The 12,490-nt window shown below is 50.8% G+C and overlaps 2 protein-coding genes across 2 annotated transcripts; both read right to left on the bottom strand.

Annotated features, from left to right (window-relative positions):
* Positions 1–966: 966 nt before the first annotated feature.
* CGCS363_v004409 (Vegetative incompatibility protein HET-E-1) lies at positions 967–1,826 on the bottom strand (the record flags this gene model as incomplete). Its single annotated transcript, XM_036636258.1, has 3 exons — positions 967–981; positions 1,034–1,656; positions 1,712–1,826. The coding sequence occupies 3 exons, from the start codon at positions 1,824–1,826 to the stop codon at positions 967–969; spliced, it is 753 nt and encodes a 250-aa protein (XP_036497924.1).
* A 4,109-nt stretch (positions 1,827–5,935) lies between these two features.
* Positions 5,936–10,613, bottom strand: CGCS363_v004408 (Lactose regulatory protein LAC9; the record flags this gene model as incomplete). Its single annotated transcript, XM_036636257.1, has 3 exons — positions 5,936–8,000; positions 10,035–10,497; positions 10,556–10,613. The coding sequence occupies 3 exons, from the start codon at positions 10,611–10,613 to the stop codon at positions 5,936–5,938; spliced, it is 2,586 nt and encodes an 861-aa protein (XP_036497923.1).
* Between the last annotated feature and the right edge of the window lie 1,877 nt (positions 10,614–12,490).

Raw genomic sequence — 12,490 nt, 5'->3', positions numbered from 1 at the left:
AGGGGGCAATTTTCAATCGCCACACGGAAACATCGCAAAAATCGTAATGCGTCTTGAATGAAGAGTTTCTGGTGTAACACTTCGTCCGATCCCTGAAGACTTTTAGTAACTAAGAAATTAGATCTCTCATAGGTAAGCAGAGGAGTACCTGGATGTTCCGCGCAAGTTTGAACAGGCTTACTATACCACTGGATGTACTTCGTAGTAAACTTAAAGCTTCTACCCAATGGAGGAGGTGTTGGTTCAAGAACTCATAGGCTTGAAAGTATGGCTGCCCTTCTGTATGTTCTCCATCATCAATATGCTCGACCCAGTAAACACATGCGTATCTTGCTGGACCAAGCGGGTCCGGCACCGGCGTGCGAATGTCGTCGAGAGATGCTCCGGGTTCCTCGAGATTGTATATGTTACGCCGGCATGTCTTTGACATGACCTGTAGCGATCTCCAAAAAACGAGGTTGTGTTCGTGTTGGATGCCAGAGGGCATGATCTGATCCTCAGCATGGTCAAAGAGAAAGTCTCTTGCCGACTGGTGAACAAAGTAGACGATGTCGTCTTTCACTGTTAGAATGGAACCGCACTCTCCAATGATCTCCTCCAGGATCTCTGTCTTCGTGCAGACATCTCCCAAATTCGCAAGAGACATCAACTCAAATAATGTTACAGGGCGATAGACAATCGAAACAACTGCCAAGATTTTTCTGCACCAAACCTTGTCGTTCGAATTCCAAGTCTGGTCCAACATTCGTTGATACAGGGCGTCTAGCTCCCGAGGGAATTCTTCCACTTTCATCCGTGCGTGTCGTTCAGAGACACCGGGTTTCCCAAGTTGCTCGGTGACTAAAGCAACCCAAAGGAACGTATCGTTTGCTTTCGAGCTCAAGCGGTTGTAAACATGGTTCCGTGTGTCGACGTCGTACCTCTTCCGTGATGCCAGCTGATCCACTCTATGAGAGATGTATCGGTTTACAGCTGCCGAGACTGAATTCTCGTTTAGCTCTAGACTGATACACACTCGGTCCGAAACATCTACAACAGTCTGTTCGATGCTTAGCCAGTTGCGGCTTGAAGCGATGACTTTGACGTTCAACGAAGATAAACGAACGATAAAATCGAGAAGCTGTTCAAGGCCTGCTGTGCACTCATCTAGTGCATCGATGATGAGGATGAAGTCGTCGAGGCCACCATCCTGCGCTATGTTCGTAAATATTCCGTCTAAAACATCCCACGCGTTGGCGTCTTCAAAAAGTCGCCTTCCTGCATGCTCATGCTCTTCGCGTATGAATCTAGAAAGTGAAGGCCTCTTTCTAAGTAACAGATACAGAAGGCTACGCAGTACGGCTGTCATGTTGTTGAGACGCGAATCGGTCGCTTCGCAAAAGAAGTAGATCGTCTCCCATCCTGGCATGCGTGCAGGTAGTTCGTCAATGATGCCGCAAATAAGCATCGTTTTGCCCTTACCAGGGTCGCCTCTTATCCAGAGAAGCGAGCTCTGCGTATCGGTCTGCCATCGGACAAAGGCCTCGTGGTCGAGAATCCAGCAGTATGAATCGCGTAGTAGCCCGCCCTTTCTGCGTTCGATGCGTCTTTTGTCGTCGCGTGGATCAGTGACGCGCAAATCGGCGAGGAGTTTGGAATCGCTTTGGTTCTGCGCATCTACATTCACAAATGACATCAGTGGTGGGCAAGGACTCAGTCTGCGGTTGCTTACTGTAATTGATGGTATTTGCGTTGAACTGATTCCCAGAGCCAGAGTTATTGTTCTGAGTTCCGTGTGTGTTGCTGTATTGGCTGCCTGAGCCAGAATTCCTGGAATTGGTAGCCATAGCGAAGGTGCGTCAAAAGCGGCGGTTATCTTGCTCGACGAGCGCCACCTGCTTCAGGCAGGGAGCTGTCTTTCAGCCAGGCAGACCGAATCGAGAGACAAAGCTTCCAGATCTGATCTGGGGTAGGCAGGCTGCGAATCAGTATATATAGGTAAGCCTTGACCCGCTTGTCCGCTGATTCGCAATTTCTGTACTGAGCACTCGCGTCGCTGTTACTGGCCATGAAGATCATGCATGTCAGCAAAGGCACACGATACAGGGACGTCATTGGGCGAGTTCTCTTGGAACGGCGGGGATGTTCTGCATGACCTGGCACGCTTGAACAGTTGAGGGGTACCTCGCAGCCTGGTGTGGGTTTCTTGGCATGATGCATGGTCAAGTTGCCAGACTCAAATGCTGGTCACAATATGCTTCGCTGCAAAGAATTGGAAGGGGGATTTCATGGTACATACATAAATGATCACAATTATCCGCGTGCTCACTTTTAGCCTCCTGGGCGAATAAGTAGTAATGATAGGTTAATAATAATAATATGGACGACAAGGACGACGAGGACGACGAGGACGACGAATGCAACACCGACAATGAAGACGAATACGAACACACAGATGATAAAAATAAATTAAAAACGAAATAATAACTCAGATACCTTATAGACAGTAGTTCATCCACTTGGCTTAAGGTGTGTGCCTGGATAGCAGAACTCAGCGTAGATATATCATTTTCACGCTAGAGGGGGCGATCATTCGTGGCTTCAGGCTTGGAGGACGATGGATTTCCGTGACACTATGTGTGTGCGGTCTTGACCGCAAAGATACATGGTGGGTCAGAGCCATGAGCTGCCCTCCGGATCACTCCAACTCAGCCACACTATTCGCCGGCAGCTCGTGCCTCACAAAATGAGGTGTTTGAGTGCGCTGAGTCTGTTGTTGACCATGTTTCTGGGCCTGAGCCGCGGTATTTGCGGGTGGCTGCGCTGGATGTCGGCTTGTATTGGACTGTTTTCCTGATTTTTCGGCGCGAGTCTGTCTCCTTCGACGTAGTATGAGCCAGATGACCACGCACAGCAATGCGAGGACGATGACTGATATACCGCTCACTACTCCTCCTATGATAGCTCCATTGTTGTTATTAGGCGCTGATTCAGGTTTGGAAGGCTCAGATGGTACGGGAGCGGAAGAGGCACTGGCCGTGACCCTGACGATGTCGGTAGGGTCATCTACTAAGAACACCTGGTTTGTATAGCTGGAGCCGACCCCATAGTCAGTCCTGTAACATCCCCTACGTGTGATGAAACCACCTGAGGCAGTTCTTTTGATGTAATCGACACATAAAGGCAGCCATCCGTTTTGTGAATTCGTGCTCCAAAGGAACTGTCAGTCCAAATGTGTTGGCAAGGGCTCAGTCTTCGTACCAACAATGCTCGGCACTGCCCAGCATGGATGTGCTGCGACACATCGATGCCGTGCTGTTGTAGCATAATGTGATAGCTAAGGAACATTGCATCCATGGACCCGATGTATGACAGCTGGTACTGCTATCACATGTATACGGCACAGGCGAACCTACGGAATTTGAGGTTAGCTTCGTTAGAGTGAGTAGGGTTCCCGCGCAGAAACACGTTCAAACCTTTGAAAGAAGGGTCAGAAATGAAACCGCAGGTATTTTCAGATCGCTTTGCTAATGCAACATTCTTTAGATGAACTGCTGGGCCTGTAGTGGGAGTAGGTATCCGACGGAGACACTGGCCTGCATAGTCCTCTTCGGCCACCGTACGTCGGGCAGGGAGACTATCATCCGCAATTAACATGTCGTATGTTGGTAACTCTTGATATGAATGAAGTTTCAGCATGGGCGAAGGTGCGTCTTTTATCGAACGGACTGGGTGCGATGCTTGTCTTGGAAAAGTGGAGAAGCCATTGCTTTGGTGTGTTCATCTCCCTCGGAACTGTCGTACACATACTTGGCTTGAGGCCACTTTCATGACACTCGAGGGTTCCCGAAGGGCAGACTTGTTGACGGTCCTTCAGAGCACGAGCCGAGCGCTGGAAATATCTCACCAATGAAAGCTCACTTCTAGATGAAGGAGTGATTATGGAGAGCGCCTTAAGGCATCTTGCGAGGCTGTTGAATGTCTCACTAAGAGGGGAACGTCTCACTCTGCTGCAGGCCACTTCATCTGTCACACATTGAGAGAGGCTACATGCTACTTCCTCTTTCGGAAGCGAGGTAAAAGATTATTGAATATTCTAATCGTCGTAAGGAACTACTCAGGGGCCGCTTGAGAAGTCGATATTGGGGAACCTAGCTCCTGGCATTACTATCAACCCAACTCAACCGTGTTGTTCCCATTGTGACCACCGGCTAGTTGAGGTCCCGGACTATACTGTGGAACAGGAGACATTGAGTTAGGCCTCTGCTGAACCTGCTGTTGGCTCAGCCTCTTGTCCTGACTGCCAGGGCTCACTTGAGAGGTCTCGTAGGGCTGGATGAATGGTTGGCTTGTCTCGGGATGATCCGATGTAGGTGATGGGTCATCTTTGTGGGCTCCCTTTCTCCGGCGCAGCACCAGCCACACAATCACGCAGACTGCCAGTGCAATAACTGCCACACCGCCGATCGCGCCGCCGACTATCGCTCCAATGTTTGTATGCGATTGCTCCGAGGCTGATGATGTTGTTGCTGCTGTAGATGTCGAGGTAGTGGCAGTGGAAGAGGAGGAATCGATCCCTGTTGACGAGCTGCTAGTCGTTGAAGGTCTGACAATCTCGGTTGGGTTCTCGACTAGAAATACCCGGCGCGAGAACGTGCCGTTGACTGCTAAAGAGGTATGGTAACACCCCTTTCTCGTCTCGTCTACTCCCACACTCCTCCTTCTGACGTAATCCACGCAAAGTGGCCGCCAGCCATCTGTAGAATCCGTGCTAAAGGCTTCGTCAGCTAACAATACATGGGAGCAACCACGACGAGGGCTTGTGAGGGTGGGGTTTGACGTACCAGCAACGAGCTTGCGAATCTATAGAGCTAGAACTGCATTCTGATGAGGTCCCGTCGTAACACTCTGTGAACGGCGCAACCTTGGTAGTCCCGCAACCAAGCCATGATCCAAATGCGAAACAGCTGTGAGTGGAGATTGGACAGGTAAACGGGGAAGGCGAAACTGAGGAGAGGTAAGTTATGTACTCGTGTGAGTTCCATGGAGGCAAACAAGAAACTGACGATTGGAAGGATCAGATACAAATCCGCATGTATTGGCAGACCTTCGAGCCAAAGCAGCATTCCGGAAGCGCAATCTCGGAGCAGGAGTGGGTGCAGGTGGTATAGATATGCTTGGGGGCGTATGGTGTTCCGAGGAAAGCGTGCGCCTTGCAATAACATTGGTGTGATCTGCGCCGATCATGGCTAGAGTCGTACATACAATCTCTACAATGACGACCAAACCTAAAGAAAGAAGCATGGTCGGGGCCAAATCTGCTCGGATATCGAGATTTTCGAGGGGACAAGGGCCAGAAAATACAGATATCGGTACCCTCAATCCCACGTATGGGTGGGAAAACACGTCTCTATATGCAGCTGCCGAGTGCCAAGATAGGGACGCTACTACTCTCTCAGGTAGGCGGCGAGAAAGTCTAGACCTGTACCTTCACTTTTCTTATCTTGTGCAACGCTCTGCACTTCGTTATTGGGTATGATGCGCAGATGTACCAAATCAGGCTCGCCCAGAACGCCAATCGTACAGAGCCTCCATTCTTCCCGGTGGGCAGAAGGGATGCAATAACCCAGTGGCTGCTTGGCGAGGAGGAATTCGCATCCTCTTTTGAAAAAGGCGGTATCTCAGCTGAAGCGATTGTCGCAGAATTCTCTAATACGATTCGCCAAGTCTAGGATAAATGCAGCCAGCCTTATGTCGAGCATGAAGGGCGGATCCCTCACTGTGTGAGATGTCTTGGTTACCAACAGCCACTTTGCATATTACGTGTTGGTGTTGCACAGTAATTTCTCCCTTCGGGAGCCTGCCGCGAGAAGCAAAACCCACAAGCCTTCGTTTACTCACACAGATAGAAAGGCCGATCAAAAGGGCTTCCGTTGGTATTGTTACGCAGAAGATCTCAAAACATCAAATGGTCATCCCCAGCTGACATCCCGCTCCCACTCCCGCCTCCAAGGAATGTGCTCCAGTCCAGCTCTGTGAGCTGCTCATCGCACCATCCGAACAGATCCATCCCTCCGTCCGTGGTCGCGGATGGTGTCCAAATCGTGGACCCCGCATTGGACCCGCCCTCGACTTCCGCGGTGACTGCTTCATACAGCGCTGCCACGATATCCGGGGCCCTGTCCGAGGCACGCATCCAAGGGCGCATCTCAGCGAAAAGTTCGAGGGCCTTGGTCAGACTTGCGCACCATGTTTGTAAGGCTACGGAGGCTACGGTGTCCGGAGAGCCTGCGACTGCTGGAGGCGGATGATTTGGTGTTGTGATTGAGGTTATCGGGACCGAGGTCGATGCGCCTGATGTTCGTCTCTGAGCGTTTTGGTGTTGCTGTTTGCGGACTGCTGTTGCTCGGTGGGTTTCGATCGCGATGGATAATAATGGGACCATGCATGCTTGGAAGAGATACCACGCCGAGTTCCAGACGTGGACGCGGTTGGGTGTCCAGTAGAGCGTGATGGCGTCAATTGCTTCTGACGCGACGGTGCGGCACGATTCGACTAGGGAAAGCTCTTCTTGCGAGATGTTCGAAGCGACGTCGCTGGTTGCGGAAGTGCTGCCCCGTTTGAGGCTGTGGTCGTGGGCGAGGTATAGTAGGAAGCAGCGGGAGAGGATTAGGCGGACGTTGAGGTATCTGTTTCGCATGAACTCGCGGGCGACGGTCAACCTCGGTGGGGAGTTGGCTGGGTTCTTGAGGGCTTCGGGGAGAGAGGCGTGCCAGTCGCGGAGCTCGCGGTCGAAGGACAGCGCTTCGTGGGCGGAGAGCCGCGCGGGCTGGGCGAAGCGATGCTGGATTCGGTCGCAGATGTGGCAGAAGTGGCAACTAGCTCTCAGGGACGCTGCGACGTGGTCGTCTGGAGTGAGGGGAGTCGGTAGAAGCGTGTCCATGGTACTGCTATCCCATCTACCGCAGGTCGGCCGGCCCAGGGTCATGCTGGCCCACGTATCGAGGCAGAAGAGACTCCACCATGTCCGTCGCCGGGTCTCGGTGCGGATGCTGTGGTGTTCGGCGGTGTGCTCGGTTGCGTGGCGATGACTTCGGACGGGTTCGCGATGTAAGCCAAGGGCGATGGCCACGCGATGAGCAGCACCAAGAACTGCGTAGGCCATGTTGGGTGAGTTGCGGTAGTGAAGGTAGTAGCCGCCGAGAAGGCACAACGCCTGAAGACTCTCCATGTTCCCTGACCCCAGAGAGTCGAGACCGAGATGGGCGCGTGCCTGCTTATAATATTGCACGTGTAGTGTGTCACTCCCTGACGCGACGGAGCCGAGAGTGAAGACCATGTTCAGAAGAGCGAGCCAGGAGTCATCGTGGCGGTTGCCTGCGGCGTAGGTGTTGCGAAAGTCATCTTCATTCAGGATGGGCGTTATGGGGTGGATGTGGTCAAAGTAGAACTCGATGCAGCGTTGCTCGCGGAGGGGGTTCATTCCTTGACTGGCTGCGTTGAGGATAGAGAGTGGAGGCAGGCTTTGTTGATAATGCGGCAACGATGAGGACTCTGTCCATGACTTTGCGCGTTGGGCGGTGTGTTCCTTGGCGGCTGGACAGAGGCGGAAGATTGCTCTCAGTACAGCGCTCATAGAGGTGACGCCCAAGTATGAGCGGCGATGCTGGTCTGTTGCGAGGGAGATGGCATTGATGTCGTCGCTTGCACGGATAGTCGCTGTGGGCTGATGAGCGGCAGCGGATTCGTCCCATCGCCTGTCGTTGGCGGGTTCGCCGTTCTCCGAGATCTGAGTCGAGTCATTCGGGTCATTATCATCGTCGTCTTCATCAACGGCGGAGATATCTGTCGGTGAAGGATCTTGAGTTGTGGGCGCTATGTTGTAGAGTGAGTCACGAGGGATGAGGGCGAGAAGCTGCAAGCGAGTCTTTCCAACAAGGTCTTCTACTGGGATATCGGGAAAAAGTTCGTTGAGAATGCGAGACTGGGCCTGGAGTTGTTCAGATGCCCTCTCAAGTGTACTATGATGAGATTAGCATGAAATACATGACCAGAGGTTGAGTGAGATGAGAGTAACGAATGAGAATTACCTCCGGCTAACGGCATGCCGTTTACTGCGTTGCCTGTACTCGCAAGTATCTGCAACTTTGTAGTACTCGCAACTAGCACACGGATGGCCGCCGTCGCATTTGACTTTGCGCCTCGTGCATTCCTGGCATGATCTATTCACCTTCCGCGACGGCGTTGCGGAGCCTACCGCAGAGGCTGGCGGGCTTCGGCTGTTGAAGGAGTGAAACATTGCCGAGATCACCGACGCTGCGGCGGTTGCGATCGGCACTTATACGGCCCCGCGGCAAGCAGCTGCAACGACACCAAATGCAACGGGGCACATTTGGGGTAAGCGGAGGTTGATTCTGTTGCGGCGGGAGAGGTGGAAAGGATGGCCGCACGCTCTGCAAATGAGGTGGATGGAAGAGGAAATGTGGGTTGAAGAATGGAAGGGTGAGGTGACTTTTGGGAGGAGACTTGGGTGGGAAATTTCGAGGGAGCTGACGCGGGGGAAAGTGGAGAACTGAACATGGGGAAAGTGTGGAGTTGGAGGACCTGGATTTGCTGCTCACTTGGAAGAGTCAGGGGTCGGGGGAGCGGCCGGGTCTAGACCGGGATGGGCCGGGGTGAAACCGGGGGAGCACGGTGCTGATGCCGGGCTGTCTTTTTAGGTTCGCAGTATTGTCGATGAGTGGGAATTTGTTTGCTGCAATAATTGGGGCAGTAATTTGTGTGACTTGATGGATACTTCATATAGCCGCTTGTGGTGTTGCTGAAATTCAATACGGGCTTTTCTGCAACATACAGATTACTTTTGCTGTTAGGTTGAGCATTATGGCGTCGTTATTTGCATCGTTCCTGCCTTCCTTCCCGTCCCTGTCACCCTTAACCCTTCTATCAACCTTGAAACCTCTATGTGGTGTCGCCAGTCTCGTTTTTGTTGACCCTAGTTCAGAGAAAACTCGACGGCTAGGTAGAAAGTTGTTGTTCAAAGCCCAGTAATGAATTCGTAGATCTCTGCCAAGAAATCGTCGAAGTCCGATTAAATTGATTTTGCTCGTCCAGAATTGAAAGGGGCGGTCTTGTCTTGACACCCCTACTGGTTGTATGCGTCTCTCCCGTCTGTCTGGGGCTCCATTGGCGATGCTTTTATCTCGCTGTTGCCAGACGCACCAGCGACCAGGCCCCCTGTGAGGGGTATACTTCGCCGAGGAAGATTGTATTGAGCTTGAGTAATAAGAAATGACGCAATCCACATGCCCATGTGCATTAAGAACAGAGCTGTTTCGTTTCGTTAGTTAATGAACTATGCCGAGGATCATGGAGCGTAGGTACTTATTGTCCAATTCCAGGTACCTGTCAGTGCTCGCACGGTGACACAAATGCCCATGACAGTTGTAAGAATTGCAACCAACATATACTTTATAAACCTCTTCCACTTTGGTTCGATCTCGATCAGCGCAAAAGAGTGGCCATCTGTGTCAATCCATTGGGTTGACGAGAGTTCAAGTTGACCAGTGTCAACACTTTGACGTTCTGATTCAGTACCTAGAGCATACACCAACCTAGTGAAGTAGAGTGTGAGGTGAAGCCAAGTTGACAGCATGGCCATGGCAAGTGCCACAAGCCACGTTGAGAGCAGCACTGAGCCAACCGAAATCTGTCAGTGTCCCTCCATAATATATCAGTGGGAAAACAAAGACTTACTTGGGCGTTCCATGAATGTGTATATGTCCGATGGCAACGCATACAAGCCACAATATAAACCAATGCTTATCAATAGAAGAAATTTTACCGATGCTGATACCATCTCGAGCCAACCATATGTTCTAGCGAAGCTGAGCACGCAAGCGCTAAATAGTAGTCCAAAGGCCCAGGAGGGGATAGCTCGTGTTCCTTGATACCAGTTGAAATCAGGGTCTCCAAAATGATCCAAAGTAGTCTCTGAAGACTTGGCCAGGTCCCATGCAGTGATCGCGCCTGTCAATAAATATATGAAGACGAACGAGACCACGAAAGCATGAGACATCAGTATAGTCTTGATGAGCATGAAGAACGAGAGAAGACCGTGACTTAGTTCCAGCCAGGTAACTCCAACCATGGAGTACAACTGCGCCGAGAATGGCAGAAATCTCTTGATCGGAAACAATCCAAGTCTTTTTGGAATCATTCGAAGAAACCTTCTGGACTGGGTCACATTCTCGACCTCAAGATTTTCAACCTCGGAGTGCTCCATCAATCGGTCGAGTTGGGTCTCGACTGTAAAGTTCGTGCGTTCCGTAACACTCGACGGTTGCTGCGACGGGAAAATCTTGAGCGTAGGTACTTTCAGCGTTGTACTGATATCCTCTTGAACTTGTTCGAATGGAACCATGTAGCCACAGTTAGTTGAGCGTGCAATCAAAACGCCCATTACAGAGGAATCGCTCTTGTGAATGACCCAAGACCCAGAATCGCCAGGCTGAAAGTCTAAGAGGCTGTCAGTCAATTCTCAAACTTTCGATGTAACAGGATTTCAACTACATACCATCAAATCCGAGGTCTATGGACCATACTTCTTGCAAGCGCCGTGACTCCGATAGCATGAAGGTGCGTCGCTTTGACAAAACCCCTTCTTTCAACCCACTACGACCTGAAATTATCAGGACATCTCGCAAGTCTGAGAAGACTCGAGATTCAATTCGGTAATGGTTGGAAATAGCTTTAGGCGTATCCAAGAGTAAATTTGAACCAGAAGAACTCTGCAGGATGATGTTCGGTCTTCGATGATCAGGTTGTATCAAAGCGAGTCGCCAGTCCCCGCAGTCGAATACATCTTTAGGACCGAAGGTGAAACGTTCTTTGTGATGGACCTGAGGCAGGCTTTGTGATGTTTGATGTTGTCCTTCTTCAGGAGGATGATTTGTCGTCAGAGCATACGTTTTTTCCCCAATCGTAATCAATCCCCCGATAGTAGAGAAAAATGGAAAATCGTGCTCGAGTTCGGATATCATCAGAGTACCACAGTAGGTAATATTCTGGGAAGTCTCTATGATGTACCTCTCCGGCGCTGCTGAGCGATTGATACGGTCGAGGAGATAGCATAGCTTAAGGGGCTGATATATTGACCTGTTTTCTGACTTGGACAGCTTGATATCAAACTCCTTGACACTTTCGACTGTTGTGAAGCCTATGATGCAGATATAAGTTTCTGGCAAGCTATGCTCCTTCCCATAGGGTTGGGCAGATACCAATTCGGACGATAATCTTGGCAGATTGAGACCAAATTCAGCCAAGAACCTATGCAGGGTTTGCATGAATCTGTCTATGACGTCCATTTCTCCGGAAGTAAAGTCAGCATCGGGAATCATGACGATAGTGTCGAACTTCGTTCTCAGCCGGTGTCGTGACCTGACGATGGCCGTCTTTGTCTTCCCAAAGTGTGGAACAAGGGTTTCAGCCACATCAGAGGTGGTGAGCAGGCCGGTACCATACGGACTGTCGTCATGAATTGGTGTTGTCGATGTTGTCTCGAATAGAGGAGTAGCAGATTCTATTGCAAATTTCGGATCTTCCATTTCGGACGACGCATTTCCCCTGCCAATTGCTTCTTTCTGATTGACGATAGCGTCTGGAGTGACGAGCTTTTCGCTTTTGGCGGCTGCGTCATTTGAGCCCTCTCCGGACTTCAGCGCAGATACTGCAAGTGCTTGGTCGTCAGAGGTTGTCGTTGGAGAAACAGGAAGAGGTTGAGGACGGGGCCCCAAGATATGCTCATCCTCTGGATAACTACCATTAGCCCGAAAAGGCGCCAGAACATTCTTGTTTTCTGGTGACTTCGTTTGCAACCACAGTGCAAAGCCCAACAAGTCAGCCTCGATAGAATATTCACGCCCAGACGAAGCGCTCTCGTTTGCCTTAGCACTGGGTTTGACTTCGCCAATCGTATGCCTTTCCCCCAATTCATCACGGATCGTGGTGTTGATTTCCATTGACAATCGATGCAGCTCCGTTTCATGATTTCGTAGGGTATTTAGAACCACGCGCCAAAGGAATATGCGTCGCCGGGGCAATTGATGACCGTATTTAAGATATAGCAGAACCGCAATAAGAGGGATGACACATTGTACTACGAATAGCAATTCGATCCCTTCATCAGAAGATATGGCGCCTTTGAAGCGTTTGTTCATGCCGTTGATATTGCAAAATGGTAGCCATTGACAGAATGCATCTTGCCAATGGGAATTTGACAGGTTATCTTGGCCAAGCTGGAACATAAAGAGAAATGTGAAACAGGTTGTGGGTGAAATGCGAGCTTTCTGCGAGACGGTGCAAAAACTGGGAAATATGAGTTGGGGCCGTGAGACAGACGTGTTATAATGGGCCAGTTCTTGTTAGCGAGCACACTAGCTAATAATGACAGAACCGTAGGCGTCAGCAGCCTGGCGCAGCTCAGATTGCCTTAGCTGGTTCGCATGCTGAT

Source organism: Colletotrichum siamense (genome assembly GCF_013390195.1).
Source record: "Colletotrichum siamense strain Cg363 chromosome Unknown KSG_Cg363_contig03, whole genome shotgun sequence".
NCBI classification, from domain to species: Eukaryota; Fungi; Ascomycota; class Sordariomycetes; order Glomerellales; family Glomerellaceae; genus Colletotrichum; species Colletotrichum siamense.
The sequence above is the reverse complement of the archived record's forward strand: the minus strand, read 5'-3'. Positions and strand labels throughout refer to the sequence as shown.